Raw genomic sequence first — 16,358 nt, forward strand, 5'->3', positions numbered from 1 at the left:
AAAATGTACACAATCATTACTTCAGCTTTTTCATCCGCAGAAAAAAAGCTCTGGAAATATAGATTTGTACAACAGAGGGAGACAGCCTTGTACCAGGCTTGTAGTAAATATTTGTGTATTATTTATGTAAGCCCTTAACAAACAATGATGAAATAAAAAGTGCTCAGAAAATGAGTGCTTCGAGGTCTAATTAAACAATGGTGAATGTTTTTGCATTGTAATGCTCAAGAGAAAATCACCAACTGTTTTGCAACATGCCTAGAATTTTAAATTTCATTTTCTTGTTCCAGATTGAAATAAAAATAGGGAACTTGATAAAGATTAATTCGATGTCAGGAGGGACATTTGCTCTTTAATTAGATTTCTGTAGCCCTAGCAGTTTTGCTGTGCCACTGTAGCAAGTCCTAAAAAGCCTGCAGCAGAACTAAACAGTGATCCTCATCTCCACACTTTACTGGGAACTAATTTCATTTCCTGCCTGTCTGGAGAGGTATTTTCAACAGGCATCAATGTTTTTGTCTTCACAACTGATTTATTCATCAATCTCAATGTGATATTTTAAACCTTTAAATTACATCCAAATCCTAAAGCATCTGTTTATTACACAAGGAAATTGAAAATCTGTCTGTGTGATATCATACAAAGATTTTTCCTTAAGGTTATAAAGGAAGTTGACAGATATTAATGATTTTTTTTTTCTCTTGACCTCATTCGAAGACAAAGCATAACAAAAAAGAGGAAGAAATCTGGACAAATACAGCAGGTTCCTGAGTTTACTGTATATAATATATACCAGAAAAAATGAGGCTATTATTTTTGGCAGGCTATGCAATCATCTTGCTGTATACATTTATTTTCTAAAGGAAAAGAAACACGCAAAAGTAGGCTGAAATAAGTTATTATTTTTAAAAATAAAAAAATAAAATGTGACATACATTAATCTTCTGCCTTTTTGTTATGCATACACTTGCAGCCATGGTTACTAGACGTTAAGTAAACAGTTTTGCTTGCTCTATCTATGAACCAAAGTGGGACAGAAATTGTGATGGGGCCCACCATGCCACGTTGCTTGGGTGAAGGATTTTAAGTAAGGAAGGAGATGCTTCCAATAGGGCTACTAAAAAGGGTTCCTTAAGAAGGACTGGGAATATTTGGGAGGGAGTGAATCCTTGGTCTCATCCCTCTCCACACAGAACAGCACAGTGCAACAGGCAGGAGAATGGGGTATGCTCAGAAAGAATTGTGTATGTCTGTGTGAAAAGAACAACTTTTCAAAAAGAAAAGAGGTTGCAGCTTCAAATGCTGTTTTACCCTGAACTTCAAGAGAAATTGGTGATTTGAATAACAATGCTGAAGAGTCAGATCACCTAATCCCAACTAAGTAAAAATTAAACATCATGTCAAACCTAAGAAACAGACCGAAGAGAAGCAACGCAGTATCAGTTAAAAAAATAAACTTCTAAGATGCTCATACGAGCATTTAATGTAAAAAAGTCCCACTCTTCCAATGTACGATGATTCTTTTGGTCTGTCAAAAGTGGATGAAAGAAAAACTGTTGCACAGGGGATTTGGACTTCAGGAAAGAAAAACTTTAACACAACTCCTGCTAACAATATTTAAGAAAAATATAGTATAATTTAGAATTAGAAGTTAAATATCATCAAAAGCAGGATCTAATTTAAATCTAACTATGAGAATAGGTCTAAAAGGTCATTTTTACAGTATAAAGGTTTAACACTGAGCACCCCAACACTGAGGTTTAAATGAGCACCCCAAAAGTCTGCAATAGTGCCCATGTAGTTTAATTTTTTCATTAGCTGTTTTGAAAACAGAATAGAGAAAGAATAGAGAAAAAAATAGTCTATTTTTTGGAAACTACAGAAAAATTATTTAGATAAACTCTGGAAGATTGTTTAAAGGAAATCAAAAAAGATTTAATAATGCCAGGCATATGAACAATGAACTAATACATAAATTTAACATTGTCATGTGTAGTTTAGAAAAATTTGGATGTATTGCATCAGCTGCATAATCCATAGAATTAATTGATTTTAAAATAACAGAAACTGTGCAGTCACTGAGGATTTTTGGCTACCAAAACTTCTGATCTTCTTGATGTTCTGCAGTTTTTGTGGAATCCTTGAGGAAACCGTCCTTCTCCAGTTGGCAGTCTCTCCTAGTTTGGCAGCTGCACACATGCAGGCAAGGGCTGTTGGAAGTGGAGGAGTACGTGCTGTTCCCTGCAGAGCTGATGAAGATCAACTCATTGTCCTTGCAGCAGTGTGGGCAGGACTCACTCCCCAGGTCAGCACTTCTTATCAGTCCCTCCCCAAAGTTATACACAGGAGAAGAGTTTGTGGATTTCATGCACTGTGATTTTGAAGAACTGTTTCTCTGCCTGCCAGGACTGCATTCTGGATCTGTACGTGATTTTTGCTGGAGCTGGCAGTCCTTCAGACATGCTACAAGCAGGTCTTTGATAAGAACCATCCTCCCTCTCCTTGAGAAAACAAGTAATCAAATCTCCCACAGCCACAGTGTGAAAGCAGGGATCTGTAGACAGCAAGGTTTCTGAGAGTGTGCTACTATTGAGTGGCACACCAGTAAGCCACAAACTGTTTCGGAGATGGATATTTGGAAAACAAAACAAAACAAAAAGAGAGAGAGAAAAAAAAAATAGGAATTTGCTATTGGTAGGAACTGTGGTTGCTCCTTCTAATGTATCTACAGCCCAGCTGTGGTCTGCACTGGTGCTGTCCCACCAGATGAGCCTGCAAGCAGCTCCAGTAGAAGGCTGCTAGGAAGCTGTTGATAGTCTCATCCCTCTCTTGTCTATTAAGCTTCACACTACAGTGTGACATGAGAAAATTTACCTTGCTGCTTCGTCAAGTGTGTTAGTCTGTTTGGCATAAGCAGTGGTGAGGTGTCTGTAAAGGAAAATGTCTCCTGTCACAAGTAATGTTGCAGGGAGTGGGATGTTAATTAGTTTCTGTTCTTGCTGCTTACATACATTGGATGATTACTGGAGTCTTTGGAAAAGTCTTAGGGCAACCACACCTTTAGTGTGGAGGAAATCAAGCAGCTGAGGGAAGATGAACTGAAAAAAATGTTGAATTACATGCAACTGTTACTTCTTTATCAGACTACATATCCTCCCATTCTCCTTTGTTGTCTTTTTGCGTAGCAGAGTGGCCTACACTGTGCTGCTGGGGACCGAGCCTCATGCTGAGAGTCTTCCCTCACTCCTTGCTGTGGGCTGGCCATACAGGGCAGTGTACGCCTCTCCTCTGCCATCATTGATGCTGACTCTGTGCTGCCATCATCGTACCGTGGCTTGTTTGGAGGGCTCATCTGCCTTTTCCACTATGTCTTGGCCTCCTTTACATGCTCTGTGATCAGCACAACGTTTGCTCAGTTTCAAGCAGAGTGGAGATCAAAGTTCCTTGGCATATGAGGCCTTCACTTTCAACTTAGTTTCTTGTATTTAGTGCTCTAATGCCGTACAAAATACTGGGGACTGTGTTTTTTACCATTTCTTGACTAGAAAGAGTCATACCTAAGAAACTAGATAGGGTACCACTGTTGCAGCATGAGGCAAACTGTGATGGGGGTTGTACACCTGCTGCTTTACAGACTAACATAATTTTTGTCTTTGCCAGCATCATTCTTTAAAGGAAATCAATTTAAAAATTGTGCAAACTATTGTATGTTAAAAATCAAAACAAAACAAAAAAAAAACCAACATATGAGAACATGAAATACATATTACAAATATTCCGTAGTGAAATTACATAGATTTTCCAGAGCTCAAAAACTGTATTGCTTTCAAAAAAAGTGGGGTCATAAGACATCCAAACCGGCTTGCAGATGTTTCAAGGTGCTTAAGAGAAATGTAGTTAAGATTGGCAGTGTAACATTTCAGCAGGTAATAAGCACCTGTCACCTTGGGCGAAGCTCAGAAATATCTCACTTCGGATGCTTCATTATAAACATCAGCCTTTCTGACTAAGCAATTCAGTAGAAGTATTTAAGCTAACCACTAAGGAATTTAACAGTGGGGAGGCTGCAACACAAAGGTACAATATTTCTTACTTTACTGTACTTGTACTTAGTAAAGCAATATATGTAGCATGGTACAGTAAAGCAAAATATGCAGCATGGTACTGGTCTGCAAACTGACTTCTAGAAGCCTGTTTTCTACAACTTAGTTCCCTGTGTTTTCTCTTAAACTAGAAATAACTAGGCTGCATACAACACATCCCACTGATAAGTGAAATTACTCTCAAGCCATTAAGACACACACCTTATGTTACAAGCATGCAACTTGGTAAAGTAAAACATCAGAAGATTCACATTATCTAACCTTTTGTGTGTGTGTGGGGGTACATAATGTTTGATATAATGATTTAATATAACTCCTAAATGTTTAGATTCATACAAAAATGGTGACGAATGTTGTACATGTACATAGTCAGAGAGACACGAAATCCTTAAAAGTATCTAACATCTGCATTCCATCTTTTGCTAGCCATTACAGTACTATTCATTCAATAATTAAAGCCAGATTTTCAATTCTGTTCTGTAAATTATGACTATCGATGATTCTGGAAAAGACATAACGGGTTTGATCTTCTGCTGCTCTGCATTGGACAAGTAATGTGTATCTGAGCTTGGCATAAAATGTTTGATTCTAATTTGTTGGAAGACTGAATCATTTCACAATTAAAACTTGCTCACATGTAACCATGCAGTCTCAACAGGCTGCTGTCACAGATGTCGTCCTTCATACTAGGTCACCAACCAGGCTATTGCACTGGGTCTTTTTCCATTGCTTTGTCTCTCACTGCTCAGAGCCTTCAGTTCCATCAGGACTGCATCAGGTTTATGATCACCAGACAGACACTCCTAGCTTATTTGTCTAGGACTTCTCCCTAGCTACTTCTAGCTGCCCAAGTTTGGGGTTAACTCTGAGGCTTTCACATGGGTTCTGGCAGGACACTCACACCAGGATATTGGCTTTATAACTAATAGGAAAACCTTCAGCAATACATGACAGTAAAAGACTCTATATTTATGTGGTTACGAGTCTATTGAGTCTATTTACTCTGATCATGAAAAATAAACTGTCCTTGGCAAAAGTTGTAAACCCTTTATAAATTTGTCTACCTGCCTGATTACTCAAAACCATTCTTGAGACTAGGATGAAGATCTCTGAAAACACCCAGATCATCCTCAGCACCTTCAGATTTACCTTCTGAACAAATAATTTTACCAAATTGTTTTTACTTTTTTTTTTTTTGGTCCTGCTATGGAAAATTCCTCTCTCTGTTAAATCAGCTCTCCCAGCTAGAGGCTCTAACATCCAATCTTTACGTTAAATGTCTTTGGTTATAAAAGCAAATAAAAGCACCTTATTAGCAAAGGTGAATTTATAGAGACATTCAAAAGCAGCAAATCCATGGCTCTGTGTTATCAGCCAGAACTGACAAGTTTTGTGTGTACAAATTTTGTACAATTCTCACAACTCCACTAAAGAATATTTCATTGAAATGCCTCTTTGTAAAGCAAGATCTTATTATTGATAGTCAGATCTCACCCAACACAAAAGAAAATTTTCTCTCATGAAATCAGCAGAGTTAACCTGACCTATTGTTAATTTAACATGTATAACACAACCTGTGTTGCTTCATATTCCGCCTGTTACAAGTCACAGTCAACAAAAGATACTAGTGCATGCTACAGTCACATCTTTTACTAGACATGCTTGCCCCTTGTTTGCAAAATATATTTTCCAGAAGCCTTAGCATTGCACTTATATTTCAAGGTACTTTGAGATTTGCAGATGGATCCACACTTCTATTTAAAGGGTACCTCCTGAATTTGGTGAGGGAGACAGGGATGGGGCTCACAAGAACGTGATGAGTGCCATTGCTAGCATAAGCAGTTCAACTGAAGTTCCCCATCATCTAGGTAAACTCATTCATTTGTTCTCACCTTTGAAAGACTAAGCCCTCAGACTACATTACCACTTGGAACTCTGTAAAATTAAAGCTAATCCATGGCTTTACATCTCTCTCAATATGCCAACTTCTGGATGAATTTCCCTTGCTTAAAAATCCCAGTTCCCCAGACAACTGAAAAACTCGAGCTTACTTGCTGCATTGTAGGTGAATGTAAAGCAGACTGGACTTGCATCGGTAGCTGGTTTCCAATGGACTGCTGCATTGAAATCGGCTGGTGTTGCTGCATGTTGAGATGCTGGTGCAGAGGAGGGCTGATCTGAAGTGGCGGGGGTGGCGACACAGCCATGTTTGCTATGGAAACAGTCACTGGCATTTGGTTGTTGGTCTTGGGTGCTATATTCCTGGGGATGTTGGCATGCATGGCAGTGATGTGAGGATTCATTCCTGGTTGTTGGTGGTAGTGGGAACCGAGGTACAGAGCAGAGTGAGCCTGGGCTGGCCCGTGAAACACTGACTGCTTTGAATTCATCATCTGAGGTTGCGGGGAGGCTTTAACATCAACAGGTTCACTGTAGCTCTGTTGGGAAAAATGAAAAATAGACAATACTTAGAAGCAACAAAATGCTGTTTCTCTTACCTACAGACTATGCTGCATAGACAGATCTTGCACATTTCTCTCCCCTCAATATTCTTTAGAGCAGTTTGAAGGAAAGTGTAGCTGCAAACATCAATGTGCTGTAAAGGTAAAATGCAATAATGGAGAACATTATTTTTTTAAAGAATCTCACCATGGGAAAACACATATCTGCACCATCAAAATATCCTTGCCATGGAGTTTGGTTATTACACTAGAAAAACAATTAATGCCTATTACCTTACACATGTTCTTTCATCATCATAAAAAGAGAGGTTAGCCCCTCTGCTTTCTGGTCTAACCTGACATTTTGCTTTTTTAAAACTTAAACTGGCATCACTGACCTAATAACCTACACAACAAAGAAAACCAAGCCTGTCACATTCATTCTCACAAGCATTCATTACTATTGTCCTCAAATTTGATGGCATAGTTGAAAACAGATTAAGGAGGGTAAGTTCTGGCAAAAGTCTACAGTGATCTTTGACATGTCATTTCCCTGCTCTATGCCTCATTTTCCTATCTGCAAAACAGGAATAAGAGCTTCAGTGTCCTTTACCATACATGTTGACAACAGCTAATAGTGCTGTATCAGAGTTACCTAACATTGTGTAGAAGCTAAACCCTATCCAGTTGTTTTACTGCACTGAATAACTATTCTAGTTGCAGCACTGATGCTTTTATTGAGAAGTATTCTGTGCTGGGAAGCTACCAGACCTGTATCAAGTATGTTTCATAAGTCACGCATGCAGAAAAAATAGCATATTCTGAATAATTTTACTTTTAGCTAAACTTCCTCTATAAACTGAGTTCATAAAGTTCTGAAAATTCATTTTAAAACTGATGTCTATATAAATGTTAGACGGCATCAGACACAGGGAAACTATCTTACATAAGTTTGAAGAATACTGCATGGAATAATAGAAAATGCACAGATTTTCAAAGACGTTATAATCTATCATGATTTTTAAAGCTGCTAGTAATAAAATTTTTCCATAAATGGATATGAATTTTAATCATATTCTTAGTTTTAATATTTATAAATTGTTATATCTGTTTTGCATTCAATTTATTGTTTTCAATACTCTAATTTTCTTAGATCTTCTGAGTGTTAACTCTGCGTGCTCAAATAAATAATGAAAAAAAATAACTCCCATGTGTTTATAGGTGGTAACTATAATTTGCAGTCAAGGCATACTGGGATTAATAGCCAGTGAAAGGTGAAACATGCTGGAAAAAATGGCAGAAATGTCCCTCTGAAAAAAGAAGTCACTTTGTCAAAACAAGGGCTGAAAGATGCATATATGCCCTTATTCAGTGACCTCCATGTCATGTTTGCTCAGTTTATAAGTCAGAGTAAGTTTCATGTTACTCTCAGCACTCCAGGGTCAGTGCAGCTGAAGAAAGCCTATTTGTATTCTTTCTGAAGGATGTACCATCACCAACAATCCGCTGACACGCATGTTACTGAAATTGGCTCATTATAGCCAATGATAAAGATGAAAAAGATAACTTCACTTTCCCTACATAAGACTGCAGTTCCATTAGCGAAAAAAACCACACCACTTATTTTCTCTAGTAATCTAAGGAAAATTAAATGAATATGATAAAACAAATGCAAATCTCTGCCTCTATGGATCTGCCTGGCTCCGCTCACATGTGGGTGTACACATGTGCAATATGCATTCTATGAATGTTTGCAGGCTACAGACATCAAAAAAACCCAACACAATAAAACATAAAACCTTAAAGTGGGCACACAATCTGGCATTTTTTGGGGTATTATATTTAAAACATTGAACTAATGTTCATGATGACACGAGAAGTATTTTTCCCCCTCTCTTCCCAGTTATATTTGTAGGATGCTCTTGTATGTGTGGGAGCAAAGATTGGCAGGTTTCCCAAAATTTCAGAGATTCGGAAGAAGGTTAGCTAATCAGAGGCATGGTTGGAACACTCCCCTTGAGTATGCTGGGTTCTTTATGTATTACAGGAGGTCTGTGCTGTGCTCCTTCTGCAGAAACTTGAAGCTTTACTGAGTGCATCACCCCATCCTGAAAACACTTTGCCTTCCCATGATGTAGCTGGAAGGTTTGGTCTGGTCTGAGCAGGGACAATTTCTCAGGTCTGAGCAGGGACAAGTTCCTCAGGATAGATCAGTTAAACAATTCCTCCTGGTGAAGCGGTACCACGAAGCCTTTGTGGCACTCTTCCTGACACACCGATATGCACTTACACACTTGTGACACATCGGTACATGCACACTTGTGACTGCAAAGATGTTGCTATAGACCTCTTAAACAAAGACACAATGAACCAATTTAATTACTGGATAATTCTGAGTTCACACATCTGTGGTGAATGCATGGCCCATACTGATAAGCTACAGAGATATCAGATTCTTAGTAACACATAATAGTTGAAATACCAAATTATATTAAGAGGAATTGTATGGTCTCAGGCCAGAGATGAATAACATTTGCTTTATGTTTGCAAAGTGATCAAAGGGACAGTTGCAGTTGTCTCAAGCTGTCAATTAGCTTTCCATATATTTCACTACCTCCTGATCGGATGAAAAGTACAACACTTCAGTTTCAGACCAAGTATTTTGCTGTTACTTAGGCTGCTTTAAATCATATGTGATCTGAAGCCAAATTGTCCAATATCAGTGTAAAGCACATCAATATTATCAGTTACTGGAAATCTTGATAAATGAAACCATTACTTGCTATTCTCCAGCATACTGCACTTTCAGCTTTTTCTAAGGCTAGGTCAGAAACCTCAGATTTTGTAAGTACTGATGAAGCTAATGGAATAGGTGCTGTCAAATATTTTGGCTTTGTTATATTGCTTTACTGTCGAATATACCAAGAGGTGTATATGATACATAAGCCACACTATTATTTTAGGCACAATTACTGCTTTCACAGGTTTGAATGGGCATTGCACCTGTCTAACACAGTATCAGACAGTCTTAGACTAGGACAGCACCTTTATTATGGGTAAGACTAGAAATTAAGAAAGAAGGGATTTGATAAGTCAATATGAGCTCTAGATGTGCAGTCGTGTTCCCTAATTTTGCAGGCTAATACTCAGTCAATTTGCTTTTACCTTTTGCAAGAAGAAGAGTAGGGAAATCATTTTTAAAAGCCCACTTTAGCTAATTAATCTGCCCAAAGACAAAACAGACAATTTAAATCTCTAAATGTGGCATGAAGTTATAAGATATATTTATTTACAGATATATGTAGTGGAGACCAAAATTACTAATCCATACACACAGGCCATCAAACATTGAAGCATAATATTTCCTGCATGTGATAATGTCTTCTACCAGACATGCAATGAAAAAATCTTTTACCACTACTGTCGTAATTATGGTTTTGTAGACCCACCACTAGAGGGTGACAGAATATTATATTTAGTTAACGGTAAGAAGAGGTATTGTATGCATACTTAGTGAATACATTCTAGGACCACAAACTAGCTTTTCTTGACAGTTCTTTATGCTCTTTGAGTGACTTCTACTTGTTCTTGAGTTCAGCTCAAAGCTTTACTCTAAATCTTTCAAGTTCTTAATAAGCTAGGAGTAGGATTTCTTACAGAACTGCCTCTAACATCATCATCTAATACTCTTGTCTAAATTAAAAAAATATATATAAACAATAAGAAGCTGAAGGCAAGTTAGGTAGGCCAAGGCAATGGAACACTACAGAAACAGTAGAAGTGCCCTATAGGCACTACACAAAACCTTCTTTATTTTTTTTTTTCTAAAAGAATCTATTGTTTTACTGAAAACCAAAGAAAAAGGGGGAAGAACATTTTGAAGGCCCATCAGAAAGAGAATGAAATTAAAACTGAAATAGGGAAAGGAAGGAAACGAAATAAACATAACTATATCTCATAGTAATGAACATACCTATATTGATTAAAAGTACTGGCAAAAACAGTTTATAGAAAGCCTTGTGAGTAACCCTCTGTCCAGAAAATAATTCTACTTGTATCATACTTTCAAGTAAACACGAAATGACACAGATAAATGATATTGTCCACAGAAAGTGTTGAGTGCTGAATATTTTGCAAAAAGTTTTAGAAGCGCAGAGTCAAATTTTGACTAACCCCAAGTTTTGACCAAATTCCTTCCAATTCTAGAGCAAAGCAAACTTTACCTTCTACTCTTCTACTGTGTGTTAAAACTGCTTGTGCATATCTGCCAAATTAAATAATTAAATTAGGTTAAGGGTTTAAACATTGTTCATCCAGAGCTATTCTTTCTTAGAGAACTACCATGGTCCTTCTAATTGTAGACTGAATATGGAAACATGGGAAAGTTCAATTCCCTAGAGAAAAGTGACACTGGGGTTTACCTTACCCCAAAACTTGCAATCTATCCCTACAGTCGAGACGTGATTTTTGACACAGGCATCCTGTTCAGCCTAGAGGTGTCAGTGAAAGAGCAACAGCCTAGTGATGCCTGGAAAACTCCAAAGCTTCCTTTGGGACATTATTTTACTTCCACTTTGGAAAGTCTGTAGTTGCATTTTAAACCATCATCTGTAGCTCTAGGTAACCAAAGAGCTGTTGAACCCTACAGATAGATTTTGATAATCTTTCTCTTTCGTGGCTGCCTTCTGGCTACCATTGGCTATTCTAATTGCACTTCTGTTGGAAAAGAAAAAACAGCCACGTGATTGAAAGCAAAGTGAGAATATGTTTTCAGAAGGTGGTATTCTAAGGGCCTGATCCTTAGACTACTGAATTTAATGGAAACTCTCCTATAAACTTTAATGGAATTCAGATCAGAGCGCAATACTGTTACCATAGTATTAATATTTGGATCTCCATTTCACAGAATCACAGAATGGCTGAGGTTGGAAGGGACTTCTGAAGATCACCTAGTCCAACCTCCCTGCCGAGCAGGATCACCTAGAGCACACTGTGCAGGATGGCATCCAGGCAGGCTTTGAATATCTCCAGAGAAGGAAACTCCACAACATTTCTGGGCAACCTGTTCCAGTGCTCTGTCACCCTCACAGTAAAGAAATGCCCTCTCATATTCAGCCGGAACCTCCTGTGCCTCTCATTCTGTCACTGGGCACAACTAAAAAGAAACTGTCTCCATCCTCTTGACACCCTTCCTTCAGATATTTTTATACATTGATGAAGTCTCCCCTCAGTCTTCTCTTTTCTAGGCTAAACAGGCCAGTTCTCTCAGCCTGTCCTTGTATGACAGGTGTTCGAGGCCTCTAATAATCTTTGTAGCCCTCCTCTGGACTCGCTCCAGTATCCCTATGTCCCTCTTGTACTGGGGAGCCCAGAACTGGACACAATGCTCCAGGTGTGGCCTCACCAGGGCTGAGTAGAGGGAGAGGATTACTTCCCTTTACGTGCTGACACAGGCTTTATGGCCAATATGGCCAACACAAACTTTCTAACAATGCAAATAGCTTTACTTGTGGGAAAACATAGCCTCAGAAGACTTTTTTACACAGGAAAAAAGGAATTTTATTTTAAATGAGAAACAGGTGCTCTGGGTTTGGCATCACCTCTACATAGGCAATGAAAATGCACTATAGGAGTGTTTCAAAGCTTGGAAAAGAGTTTAACTTGATTAAGATTTCAAATGAATACATGAATATGTGTCAGCATCTGACACAGCTGACACACTGTCTCTTTTCATGACAGTGCCATGTGCCCTTCTAGTGATTGGCGTCCATTCTTGAGCCATGCTGAGGAATTCAACAGTTTTTGGACTTTATGACCAGAATGAAGGTTACTTTCCAGGTAACAGCAGTGATTATGTCAGCTGGTACCAGCAAGGTAGGCTGTGAACAGTCTTTGGCAGGCCTGACTCAGCTTTAAATGAGTTACCTTCAGTACCATGACATTAGAGGGTTAGATAGAAGGAAACTGGCTGAATATTTATGCAGCTTCTACAAAGCTTACCTAAGCTTAACTTTGCATCTGTTGTCTTTGCTGTCTCTTTGGTGGAAGGAACATCTTGAGTTGTTTATTCCTTCTCTCAGCTTTTCTGTGTTCACACAATCCTGTCTGTTTTTAGTGTTTTTGACATTTTAGGTCACCTCCAACCCCGGACTCTCCTTGAGAAGAATCTCTTCTTCTAGCCTGCATGGGCTCGTTCATTTTATTAATACCCCTGTGAAGATGTTTATGAGAGAATGACTGCTCTCCAGCACTGTTTTTTCTTTCCTGCTTAGCTCTTTAACTACTTTAGAGATTCCTTTGACTTAACTCTGTTCACTCCGGTAGAGAATTCATATACATATTTATAATACAGCTGCTTTCCTACCTAAGTCACAAGAGGCTCTTAGAAAATGATGTTTCATATTTTGCTAATTCCAGTCACCTATTGCAGTAATATTGGGGACTCTAGAGAGTTCAGAAGCTTTTGACACATTCTTGATGTTTCAGAACAAAGGAGTAAGCCATGGGTTGTCATCTATAATTAGCTAAGGTGGCTCAGAAGAACATCTTCAAATCTAAATATACATTTTGTCATCATCTGCAGGGGATTGTCACGGATTCATTCAGGGTATGTAAGTAAAAATGGATGTTTAATGAATGTAACCTGGATACATGTGATAAAGGATATGCAACTTTAATTTGATACAAGTGTTTTAATTCCCCAAATGGAAGCACTCAGCTCATAGTAAAATCTAGTTTTATTAACTCACTTGAAAACAAACACAAATCCGCTACAAATCAACACATGGCTTCTCTCAAGCTCAAGACATTTCTGACATTTCTGGCTGAAGTGATGTGAGAGCACCACTAGGATTTTGGACTGCTGAATGTAAAGTTTCACATGATTTACCCTCGAATACAATTCATGGCATTAACTTACACATCCTTTGCTCTCCTTTTTCAGCTGCAGTAAATAGTTGGTTTCTTTTCTGGACAAGAAGTTGGTTTGATTTGTGCTATCATCAGATTAGGCAATTGATTTATTGATAAATATGTTCACTTACCAGATATTCCGATACATCATATACTTGCACATACGTGATTTTATTTATGATCACTTGAAGATTTTTGGTATATCGTATTAACTCCATAAACAAAGACTGAGGTATCACAGAAATATTGAGTATCTGCTGTAAAAGCCTTGCATTATAGTTTTCCCATCTAGGGATTCTAATGTTTAATGGAGAAAAGTAAAAGTTGTAGGTGCATGTCATCATTCTGCGTTTTCTGTTGTTGTTTTACAGGAAGCATTGCCAATTCCCTTGTAGCACTTTAACAGCTACCAGAAAAAAAAATCATGCATCATACACAGCCATATTTTTTATTTATTCTTTCTATGATGATTTCACTGCAAACAGCCTGAACTGTTTTCTGAAATTCCAGAACATCTGCATGGACTGGGGCTAGATATAATACAGGAATCTGTTTTCTCAAAAAGTAGAAACCAGGTGCCTTTCTGCCAGCAGCAGAAGGGTTGCTGTTCTACTTGTACACAATAGCCATTTGATTAAAGCACCAACCAGCAGACACAACAGGTTAGCCCTCTGTTCTGTCAAGAGATATTCACAACCGTATTTCCAAAAGAAATGTGGTAAATCCCAGCAGCTGCTTATTTAAAGATGGGGTGAACTAGGATAGGGTGTTCCCCTACATTTGAAGCTTGGCCACTATGCAGAAAAGCATTTGGGATTAATTGGGCCACAGAAAACAAATAGTGGAGGGAGCACACCTGCACATCCACATTTACTTAGGAGTGGGGAGAGCCATGATCTGGGAGAGCTGACATTTTTTGCCTTTTGTGGCAAGTGTTCTCACCACATACACATATGAAACAGGAAACTAACACCATTGAGTTTACTGGTTCGGGTTTTTGGCCTTTTTATTTTTTAATATTTTTTTTTATTTTTTAATTAAATGTGGTCTCCATTTTTCTTTATGCAACTAGCTAAAACTTTTCCATGTTCACTGCAGTCTGAAAAGGCCTTGTATAGATTCCTTAGGCTGTTCAATTATCACAGAATCATAGAACAGTCAGGTTGGAAGGGACCTCAAAAGATCACAGTATCACAGTATCACAGATTTCTAGGTTGGAAGAGACCTCAAGATCATCGAGTCCAACCTCCGACCTAACACTAAGTACTCCACTAAACCATATCGCTAAGCTCTACATCTAAACGTCTTTTAAAGACCTCCAGGGATGGTGACTCCACCACCTCCCTGGGCAGCCCGTTCCAATGCTTAATAACCCTTTCGGTAAAGAAGTACTTCCTAACATCCAACCTAAAATCATCAGGTCTTTCATGGAAAGAGGGAGTCTAGGTGAGATTATCTAGCACTCTGTCCAGCTGCATCTTGAAAACCTCCAGCAATGGGGATTCTACCATACCCCTGGGGAGGTTGTTGCAGAGATTGATTGTTCTAAGCAATACTATACACATAACACAGACATTTTGGATGCCTGGAATATCTCTGCTTATAAATTGCTATGCTAATGACATTAAGGCAATGCCAGTCTATAGATACAACATTTTATGTATATATATATATATATATATAAATTAATGGAAAGTAATTGCATGGTGATTGGCTAGGAAAACTACATGTGCCATATACTTCAAGGACAAATATTACACGTCCAAAGGATCTGCACTGTCCACAAAACTGAAAAACGCCCAGTGTGTCTGTTGCAAAGGCAAGTGAGGATACGGCTTTGACTTAGACACAACGTCAGACTTTTGAAATGTGCTTGAGCATTTGGAATTTGAATAATATTCTCCTAGGTGAGTGGTTTTAGTTTCAGCCATAGCTGCTAAAATGCGTTTGCTTGAAACTTGAATTTGTGCCACTGTACAGAACAGAATTAAAGATTCATTTAGCCAGAGAGAACAAAACAAGAAAGAGGAAACTTCTTTGTATTATTTAAACAGTTAAACTTGTACTGCTATAGTTAACATATGTATTATGCATATTAAATATATAATACGCATACATGTTTTATAAGTATACATAGATGCATACGTATAATATATAAACATATTTAACATTTATTCGTATATATGTATTAAATATACATATTTAAAAGATGCAGCAAAAACTCTAATGTCAGCCAGAAAAAAAGGCTGGTTAAGCTAGAAAAAGTGCTTGTTTTATGAAAAAGTAAAATTGCAATTCACAGCATTTTATGTAATGCTGTACAAATTACCAGATACCAGAGACTGCATTTCTGGACCTGAATAGTACTAAAAGTTGCAACTAAGGGCAAATATAAAGACACTTGTTTACAATGCAAAGGCTTAGTCAGTATTATAAGCAATATGGCAATCTGCATAGCAGAAGATATAATGCTTTGTAATGTGATTTTTACTTTACATATCAATTTCTACACACATGAACAAGCTCAACTATAGACCCATTAATCTAAATCATTATAAACAAAGCAGAAAAATATAGGAAATACACTGATTAATTAAGTGTGGATTAACGCATAGCTGATATATTTACACAATTTTACATTTAACTTATTTAATGGGTGGTAGTCCTGTTTTATAAAGACATCACTAAAGCATTTCAGAATGTATTAGAGAGGCACTATTGCTGAAGTTGTTGGTGACACTTCCATTCTTCTCAATTATGATTGTATCGAATAACACAATCTGGAATTATACATATTAGGTGTGTGAGTGACTTTTGTGTGTGTTTGTGTGTGTGTGTATGTGACTGTGACAAACTCCAACTGGAACCTCTCAGCTTTATTGACAGAGCCTGGAGGAAAGCA

The 16,358-nt window shown here is 37.9% G+C and overlaps 1 protein-coding gene across 4 annotated transcripts in view; it reads right to left on the reverse strand.

The window, feature by feature from the left end:
* Positions 1–16,358, reverse strand: part of TOX (thymocyte selection associated high mobility group box) — a 223,055-nt gene that overhangs the window by 7,581 nt on the left and 199,116 nt on the right. For all 4 annotated transcript variants that reach the window (XM_066993017.1, XM_066993019.1, XM_066993016.1 and 1 more), the window contains one exon: positions 6,155–6,541. In XM_066993017.1, the coding sequence (XP_066849118.1) occupies positions 6,155–6,541 (387 nt within the window). The remainder of the gene's footprint in view (positions 1–6,154; positions 6,542–16,358) is intronic.

This window comes from Anser cygnoides, chromosome 2 (genome assembly GCF_040182565.1).
Source record: "Anser cygnoides isolate HZ-2024a breed goose chromosome 2, Taihu_goose_T2T_genome, whole genome shotgun sequence".
In the NCBI taxonomy this organism is placed as follows: Eukaryota; Metazoa; Chordata; class Aves; order Anseriformes; family Anatidae; genus Anser; species Anser cygnoides.